At 35.4% G+C, this 14,209-nt stretch overlaps 1 protein-coding gene across 5 annotated transcripts in view; it reads left to right on the top strand.

Annotated features, from left to right (window-relative positions):
• Nucleotides 1-14,209, top strand: part of LOC116529996 (TLC domain-containing protein 4) — a 76,413-nt gene that overhangs the window by 32,801 nt on the left and 29,403 nt on the right. For all 5 annotated transcript variants that reach the window (XM_032247941.1, XM_032247942.1, XM_032247944.1 and 2 more), the window contains exons 4-5: nt 1,199-1,257; nt 3,942-4,036. In XM_032247941.1, the coding sequence (XP_032103832.1) occupies nt 1,199-1,257; nt 3,942-4,036 (154 nt within the window). The remainder of the gene's footprint in view (nt 1-1,198; nt 1,258-3,941; nt 4,037-14,209) is intronic.

The following is a 14,209-nucleotide window of genomic DNA, read 5'->3' on the forward strand; positions in this document are numbered from 1 at the left end:
CCATCATTTGACTGCAAGGACTTTTTAAATTCAAAAATATAAAATTATTCCCATAAGAATTATATCAGGATTGATACATTTTCATTGGGATGCTGTTTTTCTTTTTTTTCTTTTTATTTATTTATTTATTTATTTATTTATGAGACAGAGTCTTGCTCTGTTGCCAGGCGCCAGGCTGGAGTGCAGTGGTGCGATCTTGGCTCACTGCAACCTTCGCCTCCCGGATTCAAGCAATTCTCCTGCTCCCGAGTAGTTGGGACTACAGGCACGCACCACCACGCCGAGCTAATTTTTGTATTTTTTAGTAGAGACAGGGTTTCACCACGTTGGCCAGGATGGTCTCAATCATTTGACCTCGTGATCCACCTGCCTCAGCCCCCCAACAGGTGTGAGCCACTGTGCCCAGCCTGGTAAAATTATTTTAGTAAAACTTTTAGATAATATTTGTAAGAAATTATGGTAACCATGTGGTTAGAAGCATTATCATAGTTAAAACAATACTTTGTGCATTGACAGGTTTAGAATAGGATCCAGAATTGATAGGAGACATGTCTTAGGTAACTTAATACATTGGAGTGTCCACTGTAGTTGGCCCTTAGGTGTACTCTAAATCCATTATAAATGCCACTGGTGGTATGAAGGATGACCTCCCAATTTAAAACAAAACAGATGCTATGCTGTACCCTGGATTTAGGGATTCTGGGAATAGTTTTAAAAACTTAAGTTTGGAAAATGCACTGGGTACTATTAGTCATCCCCAAGAGGTCTGTTCCTAATATTGGGGACCTCAATATGGATTGACTTTAGATACTTTAGAAGATTTCAGCCTAGTTTGAATTCTGAGTTGAAGATTTATCCTCAAGGAAAATTTGGAGACTAGCTTAGTGCCAGAGTAAAATTCATGGAAGGCATGGGCTCTAGAAGATCTCTTGATTAAAACAGTTCATCTTGGACAAAAAGGCTACTAGATTTCCTGGGAACAGCATCTTTCTCCTAACACCAGTAGCACAGGATGCGTCACGGTTCGGTTAAACTGTCATTGTGTGTTTTCCAATGTTTTTTGAAAATGTCAGCTTACCATTCGAGAATCTATAGAAAGCAATTTCATTATATTTAAATCTCTATAGAAAAAAGAAGTATCAGTTATCTATAACCTATATACTTAATAAAGGAACCTTTTTTTTTTTTTTTTTTCCAGGGGTGGTCCATCACTTGCAAACGCAAATATTGCTGTTGCTTCAGGCTACCTCATTTCTGGTATGTGAGTTGTTGTTTTATTGCCTAATTCTTTTTAAGCTACTCACAGAATTATACAAAGAATACAGAGTCTGTGCTTTTGGTTTATTTGAGACATAGCTTTTAGGACACAAGCAGAGGAAAAAGTACTTGCCTTGATGGTAGAACATGAAATGTCTTTTCATGAAATGGCTTTCTGGTTCTCAATTAAGATCAGAGTTACAGAGTGAGGCCTCAAACAACTGAGGCCTGGACATTTTTTATCAGCAAGGACATGGTCCCCTTTTGTCTTAACAAGGCTTTCAAGTGCAGTGACTGTGAGGCTAACAAAGTTTATCTTTTAGGATCCCTCGCTTGCAAGAGTTCTTGAAATGTGTTCCAGTAGTCATGGTTTTGTGTTTTGGTAACATTTGCAAAAGTAAGCTGTTTCAGCTGTAGTCAGTTAAGGGGATGGACTTTTTCTACTCCACATTCCCCTCTTATTTTACCTCATGTTGGATGGGGTTGGAGTTGCCTTTTTTTTTTTTTTTTTTTTTAACAACGAGGTAAAGGAGAAGTTAAGAATATGTTATTTTAAGTGGAATTTGAAAAGACATTTTGGATTGTTTCAGTAAAACATGAGAAATAGCAGATCCCTGATTTGGACATTTTTATAGGGAACCCTATTTTATAATTTTTAAACATGTTAATTGCCTGCCATCAAGCAATGAATTATAACAAAAAATTAAATTATACTAAAACACAGTAATTGGTTAAAAAATTAGCCAAGTGTAGTGATGCATGCCTGTAGCCTCAGGTACTCATGAGGCTGAGGTGGGAGGATTGCTTGAGCTCAGGCTGTAGAGGCTGCAGTGAGCTGAGACTGTGTCACTGCATTCCAGCCTAGGCAACAGAATGAGAGCTGTCTCTAAATAAATATGTAAGTGAGTAAATGAATAAATCAAATAAGGAAAAGGCTGTTGGGTTATTTGTTAGACCAATTAAAAGGAGAGTGAATCATGTGAACACATTGGGAAAAGATTTGCTCATTTGATACAAAACGCTGTCATTGCCAAGGACAACACAATACTCATAATATGTCACATACACTGGTTAATAAGTATTATCAATTCAGAGAATTGATAGTCCCCAGTTAGTCCCCAGAAAATCTTGTCTGAAAGAAACTTAAGGTTTCTCAGATAAGATAATAATCCCCAAAAACTTAGAAATAAGAGTTCTGCACTGAAACAAACTTTTCTAAATGAAGCTGAATGAAAATTTTAAAAATTCTTTGTGTAGAACATATTACAAAATCATTATCTTATAAATTGGTGACCAAAATATATACAGCCAAAATATGTACATAAATATATTTAGAGAGGATGTATCAGGCAGTTAATTACTAATAATGTTATATTACTTTTCTTGATTTTTCACATTTGCAGGTTTTCTTACTTCTAAAATCACATTTGCAGGTTTTCTTTTTTCTTTCTAAAAGAAAATCTTGATGATTTCTCTTTCTAAATATTCATGTCTAGGCTTGTATTAGTAATGAGAAGGTCCTCATATAAGCTCTGACCCCACAAAACCTGAATCCTCTCCTGATATCCATTCATGATAGCTATTTGTTTCCATGTCTACATTTTATGTTTAACTATTTGGTTAAAAAAAAAAATAGTTTTGTTAACATTGAGGAATTTCTTTTCTTTTTTTTTTTTTTTGAGATGGAGTCTAGCTCTGGCGCCCAGGCTGGAGTGCAGTGGCGCAATCTCAGCTCACTGCAATCTTTGCCTCTCGGGTTCAAGCAATTCTCCTGCCTCAGCCTCCAGAGTACTGGGATTACAGGCACGTGCCACCACACCCACCTAATTTTTGTACTTTTTTTTTAAGTAGAGACAGGGTTTTACCATGTTAGCCAGGCTGGTCTTGAATTCCTGACCTCAAGTGATCCACCCACCTCATCTTCCCAAAGCGCTGGGGTTACAGGTGTGAGCCACCATGTTCTGCCTTATGGAACAATTTCTATTTTATTAAAGGAAACAAATTACTTTCTGAGTAATAGTGTTTAACTTCAGAACCTTTTTCTTTGTTTTTCTTTTTAGTAGTTATAGTTCTTGGTGGCATCACTATTTTCAATTAATATTTAGTTGCATTCTTTTTTATTTTTAAAGTATTTTTTTGTAGAATTTGTTTTATAAATGAGTTTATCATTTTGTACCTTCCCTATGACCATCTTATCTCTGTTTGAATTATTGTAGTGACAAAAATCAGTCATTTAAGCTTATTTAAAATTATTTCTATTCAATACTATTTTTTGTTTATTTTTACTCTGGAAGCAAGTTATTCATTTATGTTTTTAACGAATATTGTATTACATATAATTAAGTTGGTACAAAGTAATTGCAGTTTTTGTCATTAAAAATAATGGCAAAAATCGTAATTACTTTTGCACCAACCTATATGCCAGGCCTTGTGCTAGATTCTGAGAGTATAAAGATGCTCATAACCTAGTTCTTGTTCTGGAGGAGCCACAAGAGAGTGGGTGAGACAGGCATATAGGAGCTGAAATTTTATGGCAAAGTAGATATTAGACTGACTGAGGCATGAACAAAGTGCTCTGGGCTCAGAGTGGACCGTGATGAGTTGGCAGGAGAAAGAGTTCAATATACTTGAAAAACAGTGCAACTTTCTTATGTAATACCTTACTCACTTTTTTTTTCTTACAGATTTGTCCATTATAATTTTGTATTGGAAAGTGATTGGTGACAAATTTTTTATAATACATCATTGTGCAGCCCTGTATGCATACTACTTTATACTGGTAAGTTTCAGGATTTTCTGTAGCCTAACTAGCAGACAAGATTGGGAATTGTGATGTATGGGTGAACACAAATCTAAACATACAATTCTTAGTTTTTAATGACCCTCTCCAGATGCATTCAGGGATTGCTTTTGTGATATGCTATCTTGTGTATTAACTAAAATAATAACTTTATGTGTGTCTGTGTTGGTGTATCTGTCTGTATTCATAGATTTTGAGACAGGCAGATGACTCTAATTCCTTGAATTTTAATTTAAAACCTTCAGGGTTGTGTAGCTATAGATATTTGTCTCTTTCTAGATGCATTTACAATTTAATTGCCAGGGAGATGAGCCAGTGAAAATATTTCTTTTCTGCTTAATTCCATGTGCAATTACATGTATATCCATAATTACATTTAAGTAGGTTGGAGCAGTGGGGACTTTATCAGAATTCTAAGACCAAGGTTATTAGAGGATTCCTCTAACAGATCTCAGGCAATAAAACATATTAAATTGTATATCTAAAAAATTTTCTACATATACATTTATAAAGTAGCAACTTTATGTTCCTTACATGTTTGTTAGGTTTCTCTAGAATCAGTTATTTTTCAACATAGATAAAACAACAAGCTCAACATAGATATTGCAACTGCAATTTTTTTCCTAAAGATGGTTGCATTTTTGATATGTCATTATATGTTCCATTGTTATAGTCTAAAATTTATCTTTTAAGGTGAATCTATTCATAGGGAAACTAAACAGGAAGAATTAGGTGAAATGATGAATGTTAATAGATGCTCTAAAGATCCCATGTTATTTACCAATCTTAACGGTAGTTACTCATTGACTATAAGAAGGTTTTTTTTTCCATGCAGTGAATTCCCAGGTCACTTTGTGCATTTTGTTATTCTATGTAAGTCTAACAAAAATAATAATAATTATAATTTTTAGGGGCAAATGGTCATGAAATTCTTATCACTTATGTAATAATGAGAACTTGTATTTGGAAAGCGCTTTGACTTAATACTTATGTAACCGTTTAAGCTATTTGCAGGAAGCTTTTTTTTTCTTAAATGATTTTGTTATTAGAACAAAGTAAAACTTAAAGTGACAAATAGAAGCAAGTTCTCTGTAGGTTCAAAATGTATCCCTACTGAAGAAATAGTTGCAAAGTAAGATTCTTTGGAGTTTAAGGTATTATAGGTTATATAATGTCTTGATTGCTATTTTTGTATCTCTCTATATTTATTGAAGTTTTAAAATTCTCTGGCAGAGTAATTTAGAGCTTAAGGAATTTTCTTCTGTCTATAGAGAGAGGTACAAATCCTACAGCATTTTTTCCCTGATATTCACCTTTCACCCCTGGAGCAGGATACTAATTATCAAGGAAAGCATGACAAGCTGATCTCTTATTCTAGGAGAAATGAACACATTTATGCTTTAATCTCCAAGTTTTAAGGACAAACTACCATCCTTTGTACATCCTTTCTGACTGCTTTGGTAGCTTTCGTTTTTTTGTGTGTGTATTCCTTGTGAATCATGTTCTATCTCCAATTGAACCATGCCTTTAGATAATGAGTTAGAATATATTTGGAAAACATTTAAACTTGAAAGTCACTCAATATGCTTCCATTTCCAAGTCCGCTGTATTATTACACCACCCTTGAATCTGAGCATTAAATCATTCTGCTGCAAGTTAGGAAAAAACTTGGTTCAAATGGTTCTTAGTGCATTTGTTTAGGGTTATTAGGAGCACTGTGATGCCTTAAAGGTGAGATTTCTGTTTCTTGTTTAATGCTTTACCCCAATATCTATATTTTAAAAACATTTTACGAGCAGACATGTATGAAGCAGTATTAAAAATGAAAGATTTGTCATTTTAGATTCAGCAAAGTTGTAATTAACAGGAGACAAGAATTAGAAAAATATTGGCCTTATGTTTAGTTTAAAGGAAACTCTCCATAGAAATGCCATAAAACAAATGCCATGACTTGCTGACATTTTAATTATTAACAGTATTAAAAAAACTCTCTTGTTTTAAAAAGATTTTAATAGCATTGACTATTTGCAGTTACATACAACTACTGTATTTCCTCCTTTTCTTCCATTCAGATAGCCTTAAAAATAAATTTTAGGTAACTATATTAACTGTTATAGCAATATCTCAGAAGATAACAAAATTTCAAAAATTAACTAGGTAGATTTAAAAATAGCCACCTAATATAGCTTACTAAAGCAAGATTTGATATTCAGGTCTGTATGATTTCTAATTACCACTAATTTTACATTTAATAAAACATGTTAAATATTAATTACTGAAAAATATTTTAAAAACTCAACAAGCAATCCTTTTCTTCCTGAAACAAAAGATTTTCAACTTTCTTATACAGTAATGAGCAAAACACTGGCAGAATTGTTGATAATTAATTATTTTGTTAGTATTTCTATAGCTCACTTACAGAAGTCTATATAAAAGCACAAATGTACAGTTAGTTTGTAACTCTTACTACTAATGGAGGGATTAGCATGGCAAAACTGTTAAGTGGTCAGTGTCAAATATATATATATGTGTTATATATTTACAACAAAATATATGTTATGTGTTTATATACACATACATACATACATGTATGTGTGGTTTTTTGTTTTGTAATTAAAATTTAAATTTTTAAAAATTTATTTTTTGATATAAAATATCTGATGTGACCATTCCCATAATTTCCAAATGTAACAAACTCCTGTAAGGCCTTCCTCATTGTTGGTGTAGGAGGAGTTCCAGTCTGGCTCTACCTACCTTCCTTGTCCTGTGGTTACTGTTTCGTGTTCCTCTAGGGGCACAGGGTGTCTTCTCGGATATGTGTGGTGGAATTACCTTAGCAAAGCTGTTTCGCTTTTTTTCCTCTAATCTTGTTTGCTTTTTGAATCCTATTTTCCTTTCAATGCCAGGAAAGAAAATAGGTTGTAGATTAGATTTGGTGTGCAATAAGATAGATGTTAGCTAAGAAGATCGTCATGTCCACCCAAGTCAATATTTTGTTCTTAAATAGATTTTTAAAAACAAGCATATCATATGAATCTTTTTATATCAGGTAACTAGAATAATCAAATTCATAAAGACAGGAAATAGAATAGTTGTTGCCAGGGACAGGGCGGAAGGGATAATGGGGAATTATTGTTTAATGGTACTGAGTTTCCATTTGGGAATATGGAAAGTTCTGGAGATGGATGGTGATGGTGGTTGTTTAACAAAATGAATGCACTTAATGCCACTGAATTGTACGCTTAAAAGCTGTCAAAAGGATAAATCTTATGTCATATATACTTTACCATAATAAAAAAGTTAAAGCAAGCTTATCAGATAACTGAAACAAAGGTAGGAAAACTAATAACATATTGGACAATGTATTACATTTTTAAAAAGTCTTCATATTGGCACTGTAAACTGAAACAAATGGGTGGAACTTAATAGTGATAAATGTTAAGTTTTGCATTTAGGTTCAATGAAGCATAAGAATAAAGAATGACCTGGAGGTGGTAGATGACTGCATCTCAGTTATGCCAATAGTATATCACATCTGCTAAAACAGAAAGCTGTTTCAAATTTAGATTCTGTTATGGGAGCCATGATATCCAATTCACACATAGCTTGCCTGGTCAGACCACATCCAGGACCATCATCATCTGAAGTCCCTAAACTTCTGTAAGAGAGCTGCCAGTTAACCATAGAGAGGAGATACTAGATTATGTAGCTATTGTTTTATAACAAACAGCTGAAGGACCTAGAGATGTCAGCCTAGAAAAGCTAAGAACTAGGACATGATGGCTTTGAAATGTTCCTGGAAATGTGAAAGGACTACTGAGTGGAAGGGGGAGTAGACTTACTCTAGATTAATTAAAATGTTGGGACTAGGACCAATGCGGTGGTAAAGAGAGGTAAGGGAGACTTCTCTTTTATAGAAGAAAGGCATCCTCAGTGATTGGAAGATTATAACAATAGAAAGGCCTTTTGGAGTGGCAATTCTACTGTAAGATAGCTTTAATTGGATAGATATAAAAGTAGGTACAATAAGCAGAAGTTTTAGGTAGGAGCTTGCATTAAATAGTCTTAAAGCTTCTATTCTTATTCTGAGATTCTGTGATGCAATTGTTTTGTTGAAACGATTTGATTTAGTACTAATGCAAGAGAACTAGGCAATGGGGGAATTAACAATAAGCTAAGTTCTGTCACCAGGTTCTTAAGTAACCCTAGGAGGAAGGGGTGAAAGCAGCTGGCCTGGCAATCCATTCACTTCTTTGGGGGACAGAAGGGGAGAAAAACAAGGCATGTGGCCCAATCTAATCTCCTTGTCAACAGGACTTAGGATAAATAGAGTACTGATGTGTGTTAGGAAGAAGAAACTTTAAAATGACCTTAGCAGGGTGTCCTTGGGTAAGGATTACCTATAGTAAAGAGAACCCAGTATCTATAAGGCACAGTTCCTGGGAGAAGGTCATGTAGGCACACAGCAAGGAAAGAAAGACCTGGGCTGCCAGGGGCCCTTGATGTCCCAGACCTCTCTCTGCTTCACTTGAATTATCTGATCATCTCTATCTTTGTAACATTTAGTAGAGCTTAATTAATGCTAGATAAGAACACTGTTTCACATGAGTCTGATTTGACAGTCCACGCCTGTGTGTTAGCTCAAACCTTCATCTCTGTTTTATAATAATCAAAAACCTTGAATGATTAGAATTAAGCGAATAGTTATTAAATATAGTAATAGATTTTGTTTCCAAACCTCAATTCTAGGTTGATGATACTCTGAAATGGTTTCCATTAATAGGTAATAGACTGGCCACATTTCCATTGTGCTGAGACTCTGGCTCAGTCTATTACCTATTTAAAAATGCCCCATCATTGCCACTGTAGAACACAGTCATATTTTTACACAGGATTCCAATTTGGGAGGCCCTGAACTTATTTCCTACCAACATATAGTCATAGTATAGTGTGGGGTAGTGTAGTGTGGTGTAATATAGTGTGGTGTAGTAGGGAAAGGGTGCCCATCTTTGTCCACGCCTTTGGTGGTAGAACAGTATTTAGCACTATACTAGCAATAGTAGGTGCATGATTTAGTTCTCTTTTCCCTCTACCTTGTAAACCTCTGGTCTTAGCTACTCTTAGCTGGTAGGAAAAATTCCCATAGTAAGAAAATCCAGACTTCCATAATTACTTGCCAAAAGGAGAGTTTTCTTTTAAGCTTCAGAAGGGATCCGACAAATCCTGTTTTGTTTTCCCTCATAGTCATGCAGAGGCCATGGTAAATGTAGATTTTAGTCTATGCAAAGCTCCTTAAAGGTAGATGACAGAGCAGAAACACCACACTGACCATGAGTCAGTTGTGAGTTTTGTCATAATTTACCAACAATAAAGTATCAGAATTTGTAATTATTTAAAAATATTATAGAAAGATTTAATCTTACTGCTTTAATAGCATCTATCTCAATTGTATTTTAGCAGGTTTTCTTGAATAGGAGAGAAAAGGATAAAGTAACGAGGAATTACGCATAACCGGAATCTTATCTAATGGCCACCTATGCCGATGGAAGTGTATGTCACATATGATGCTATCTGTCATGGGTGTATTAGATTAAATGAGCCCAGAGTCATTGATATATTGATAGTGTACAGGATTAGAAAATACAGAAGCAAGATTACTGAAGCACAGTTCTACACCCCAGTGTGACTCACAGAGGGTTTTTAACTTCTTTTTTTTTTTTTCCCAATCAAACTCACAGGATTTTTTTTTTTTTTAAGTTTTTTTTCTTTTTCTTTTTTTTCCCTACTGGCCGGATCAACCAGGTATTACAGAGGTTGTGAACTAAGGCAGGTGGGAGGTAGGGATTGATGATAGGATAGAACCTGTGCTTTCAATTAGGGATTTAAGATTTAAATATAAGATACTATGTAAAAATTAAAATGTCATCCAGGGATCAATCAGTAATACCATAGTAATTTAAGGAATGGAAGGATCATTGTGTTAATTCATTAATTTTTTTTTGAATATAGGCATTAGTAAAAAAAAAAAAAATTGAGTTTGTAGAAATATAGGGCTTAGTAAGTAGAATGTTTTCTAGGTCTGATTCTCCAGAGATAACTGCTGATAGTACTTGATGTAGATTCTCGGAGTTTCACATAAATGTTCATATGTGTATTAATGCCTTTAAATTTTCTAAGAGAGCTTTTGAGCTAGGCTGGATTTAAACTAAGCCTTCAAAAATATGCATATTTGTATTGGAAAAAAAAGTAGGGAAAGCTTCCTAGGTCAGAACACATTTTGAGCAAAGTCACTGGGGAGATGCCAGATCTTCATGGGTGATATTGAGGACTTGGGCTGTCGGGGAATGGGATTTGTGTAGACATGGGTGATGGTTATACATTTGGATGAGTAAGATGGGTCCACCTGATAGGTGGAGTGAAAATTCACACTTACTAGCCTTGCATTTTTGCTTTTCACAGAATAGATGTAGGATATTTAGCCAGAAAATAACTTGATACAACTGGCATGTTAGAAGGATAAAACCGATGATGATATGCAGAAAAAAATCTGATTGGTGGGGGGGGGGAGGATATCTTTTAGGAGGTGATTGAAGTAATATAGGTGACAGATTACAAAGAAGTTAATTTTAATGGTTATAGCAGTGGTTATATTAATGAGGAAGAAACAAATCTGAGTCATTTTGCAGTGAGTAGAGCACAGTATCTAATTTGGATTTCAGAGAAGGAAGGGAAAGAAGAGACCAAATGATCCAGAGCACTAGAGGAAGATGACACCGTGGAAGGAAATGGGAGAAGCAGTTTAGAGAGATACTTTTAGATGGTAAGAGGTTTTTGGAGATGTATGGCTGTCCCAGGGGAAAGTGGCCCATATGCCATTAGAAATGAAGCTTCGCTTAAAGGACAGTGCAGTCAGTCAGGGTCAGGGACCAGAAGAAGGATGATCAGGCAACTCAGAAGGTAGAAAGAGAACCATAAAGGCATACATTGGGAATTCAGTGGTTTCCAAAAGCAATATTGGAAGCATTATTCCCTAAAAGCAACATTGTAAATAAAAAGCTGTGATAAATATTTTAAAAGTTATTTAGGTAATTCATTTTTATTTAAGGATTAGGAAACATTGACAAGCAAAAAGAAAAAATGATGCCCCAATCTCACAGCCTATATAACTATTATATTATTTACTTACTTAACATTTACATTTAGGAATGTGCTTTTTTCCTATATGCATACGTGTATAAGTCAAAATGCATAAGTCAAAAACAGCATTTCTCATATATGTGTATTATAAAAATGTGATCAAAACTAAAAAAATTTTATTTTATTTTATTTTTTTTTGAGAAGGAGTCTTGCTCTGTTGCCCAGGCTGGAGTGCAGTGGCACGATCTCGGCTCAGTGCAACCTCCACCTCCCAGATTCCAGCAGTTCTCTGCTTCGGCCTCCCAAGTAGCTGGGATTACAGGCACCCACCACCACACCCAGTTTATTGTTCTGTATTTTTAGTAGAAACTAAAATACAGATGTTGGCCAGGCTGGTTTTGAACTCCTGACCTCAAGTAATCCACCCACCTCGGCCTCCCAAAGTATTGGGATTACACCATGAGCCACTGCATCTGGCCAAAACTAAAATTTAAAATTTCATTTTATGTATTGAAGTGGTTCTGGCAATCTTGGGTCAGAAAGCAAGGAACCTATCGAAGATTAATGGGACTATGTCAAAAAGACATAAGATCCAATGTGAAGGCTCTTCTGTTGGCTTAAAATGTGACACTTTGATCATCAATTAGAATAATGACTGTGGTTGATTGAAATCCATTGACTCATGAGTTCTTAATAATATTTTTAAAAAATGAAGGGAGAAAGCAAGCCAGCTGGACAGTCTTGCTTGATGTCTCATGTGGATGCTATTAAATGGCAGTGGAGTTTGGGATCATCTAAAAGCTCGACAGGGTTGAATGTCTAAGAAGGGCTCATTGGTGGGAGTTCAGTGGGAGAGCATCTGTATGTGGTCCTTCCTTGTAGCTTGGGCTTCTCACAACTTTGTCATTGTGTTCTGAAGAACATTTCAAGAGTGATTGTTCCAAGTGACCCAGGAGGAAGCTGCAAGGCTTATTAGAACCTGGCTTCAGAAGACTTACTACATAGATAATTCCAGTATGTTCTATTCATCAAGTGAGTTGTTAAGGGCAGTTCAGATTTAAGGGGTGGGAAATAAGACCTCCTCTTGATATGAGGAACTTTTTGCACATACAGTGAGGGAAGGAATTGATGTGGCCATGTTCAGAGACTATCCACATCTTGATTTGTTAATGTTGGATAATAAATAATGTTAGATAGTATTTTCTTGCTATGGTGGACAAGAATTTAACTTTCATACCCCAATTTGCCTTTCCTTCTTCCTCCCAATGTAGTTAGGGAATGCTACTTGTCTCTCAGTTCCTTTTAAAACTTTTAGTATTCTTATTTCTGGTCCTACAGCATCCCTTGATACTTTAAACAAAATTTTTTTTTTTTCGAGGCAGAGTCTCGTTCTGTTACCCACACTGGAGTGCAGTGGTACTATCAGGGCTTACTGTAACCTTGACCTCCCAGGGCCAACCAATCCTCCTGCCTCAGCCTCCTGAGTAGCTGGGACCACAGACATTTACCACCACAGCTAATTTTTTTAATTGAGTTAGAATTATTATTATTATTATTTTTGAAAGAAAGAGAAAGAGAAAGGGGGAGAGAGAACAGGAGTCTTGCTCTATTGCCCAGGCTGGAATGCAATCTAAAAATGGGTATTAAAAACCTCTTTTATGCCGATAATTGTGCTTAACAGTGGAGACAGGAAGGAATAAGGGAAGAAAATAACAAACAAACAGCCAACCAATATTTCATTTAAGTCTGTGAAATGCTATGCAAATGCTGAAGAGTGATTTACTTCCAATTATGTGGTCACTTTCAAAATAGGTGTAATATGATACTGAGAAAAATGTATGTTCTGTGGACCTGGAGTGAAGAATTCTATAAATATTCACTGAGTTTACTTGTTCCAGGTCTGAGTTCAAATCATAGATGTCCCTGTTAATTTTCTATCTCATTGATCTGTCAAATATTAACAATGTGGTGTCAAAGTCTCCCGCTATTATTGTGCAGGAGTCCAAGTCTCTTTATAAGTCATTAAGAACTTATCTTATGTAACTGGGTGTTCCTATATTGGGTGCATATATATTTATGATCATTGACTCCTGTTGTTGCATTGATCCTTTTACCATTATGTAATGTCCTTCTTTGTTTCTTTCAGTCTTTGTTACTATTAAAGTCTGTTTTGTCAGAGACAAAAGTTGCAACTCCTGTTTTCTTTTTTTTTTTGCTCTCCATTTGATTGGTAAGTCTTCCACCAACCCTTTGAGTCTCTGTGCGTCCTTGCTTATGAGATGGATCTGGATACAGTGAACCAATGGGATTTGACTTTTCATTGAATTTGCCTGTCTGTCTCTGATTGGGGCATTTAATCCATTTAAATTTAAGATTAATATTGATATTTCTGAGTTTAATATTGTCATTTAATGCTAGCTGGCTATTTTGCCCATTAGTTGATATAGATTCTTCATCATGGAGATACTCTTTACCTTTTGGTAAGTTTTTGGGCTGACTGATACTGGTTGTTCCTTTCTGTGTACAGTGCTTCCTTCAGAAGCTCTTGTGAAGCAGGCCTGGTGGTGATGAAATCTCTGAGTGCTTGCTTATTCGTGAAAAATTTTATTTTTCCTTCATTTATGAAGCTTAATTTGGCTGGATATGAGATTCTGGGTTGAAAATTCTTTTCTTTGAGGATATTAAATATTGACCCCCACTCTCTTCTAGTTTGTAAGGTTTCAGCTGAGAGATCTGCTGTGAGTCTGATAGGCTTCCCTTTATGGGTAGCCTGACCTTTCTCTCTAGCTGCCCTTAGAATTTTCTCCTTTATTTCAACCCTGGTGAATCTAACGATTATGTGTCTTGGGGTTGCTCTCCTTGAGCAATATCTTTGTGGTGGTCTCTGTATTACCTGAAGTTGAGTATTTTCCTGCCTTACTAGGTTAGGAGAGTTTTCCTGAATAATATCCTGAAGAATATTTTCCAGCTTGGATTCATTCTCTTCATGACATTCAGGTGCATCTATCAAATGTA

The sequence above is a fragment of the Sapajus apella genome, unplaced genomic scaffold, assembly GCF_009761245.1.
Source record: "Sapajus apella isolate SASKATOON/1434 unplaced genomic scaffold, GSC_monkey_1.0 scaffold64, whole genome shotgun sequence".
Lineage (NCBI taxonomy): Eukaryota > Metazoa > Chordata > Mammalia > Primates > Cebidae > Sapajus > Sapajus apella.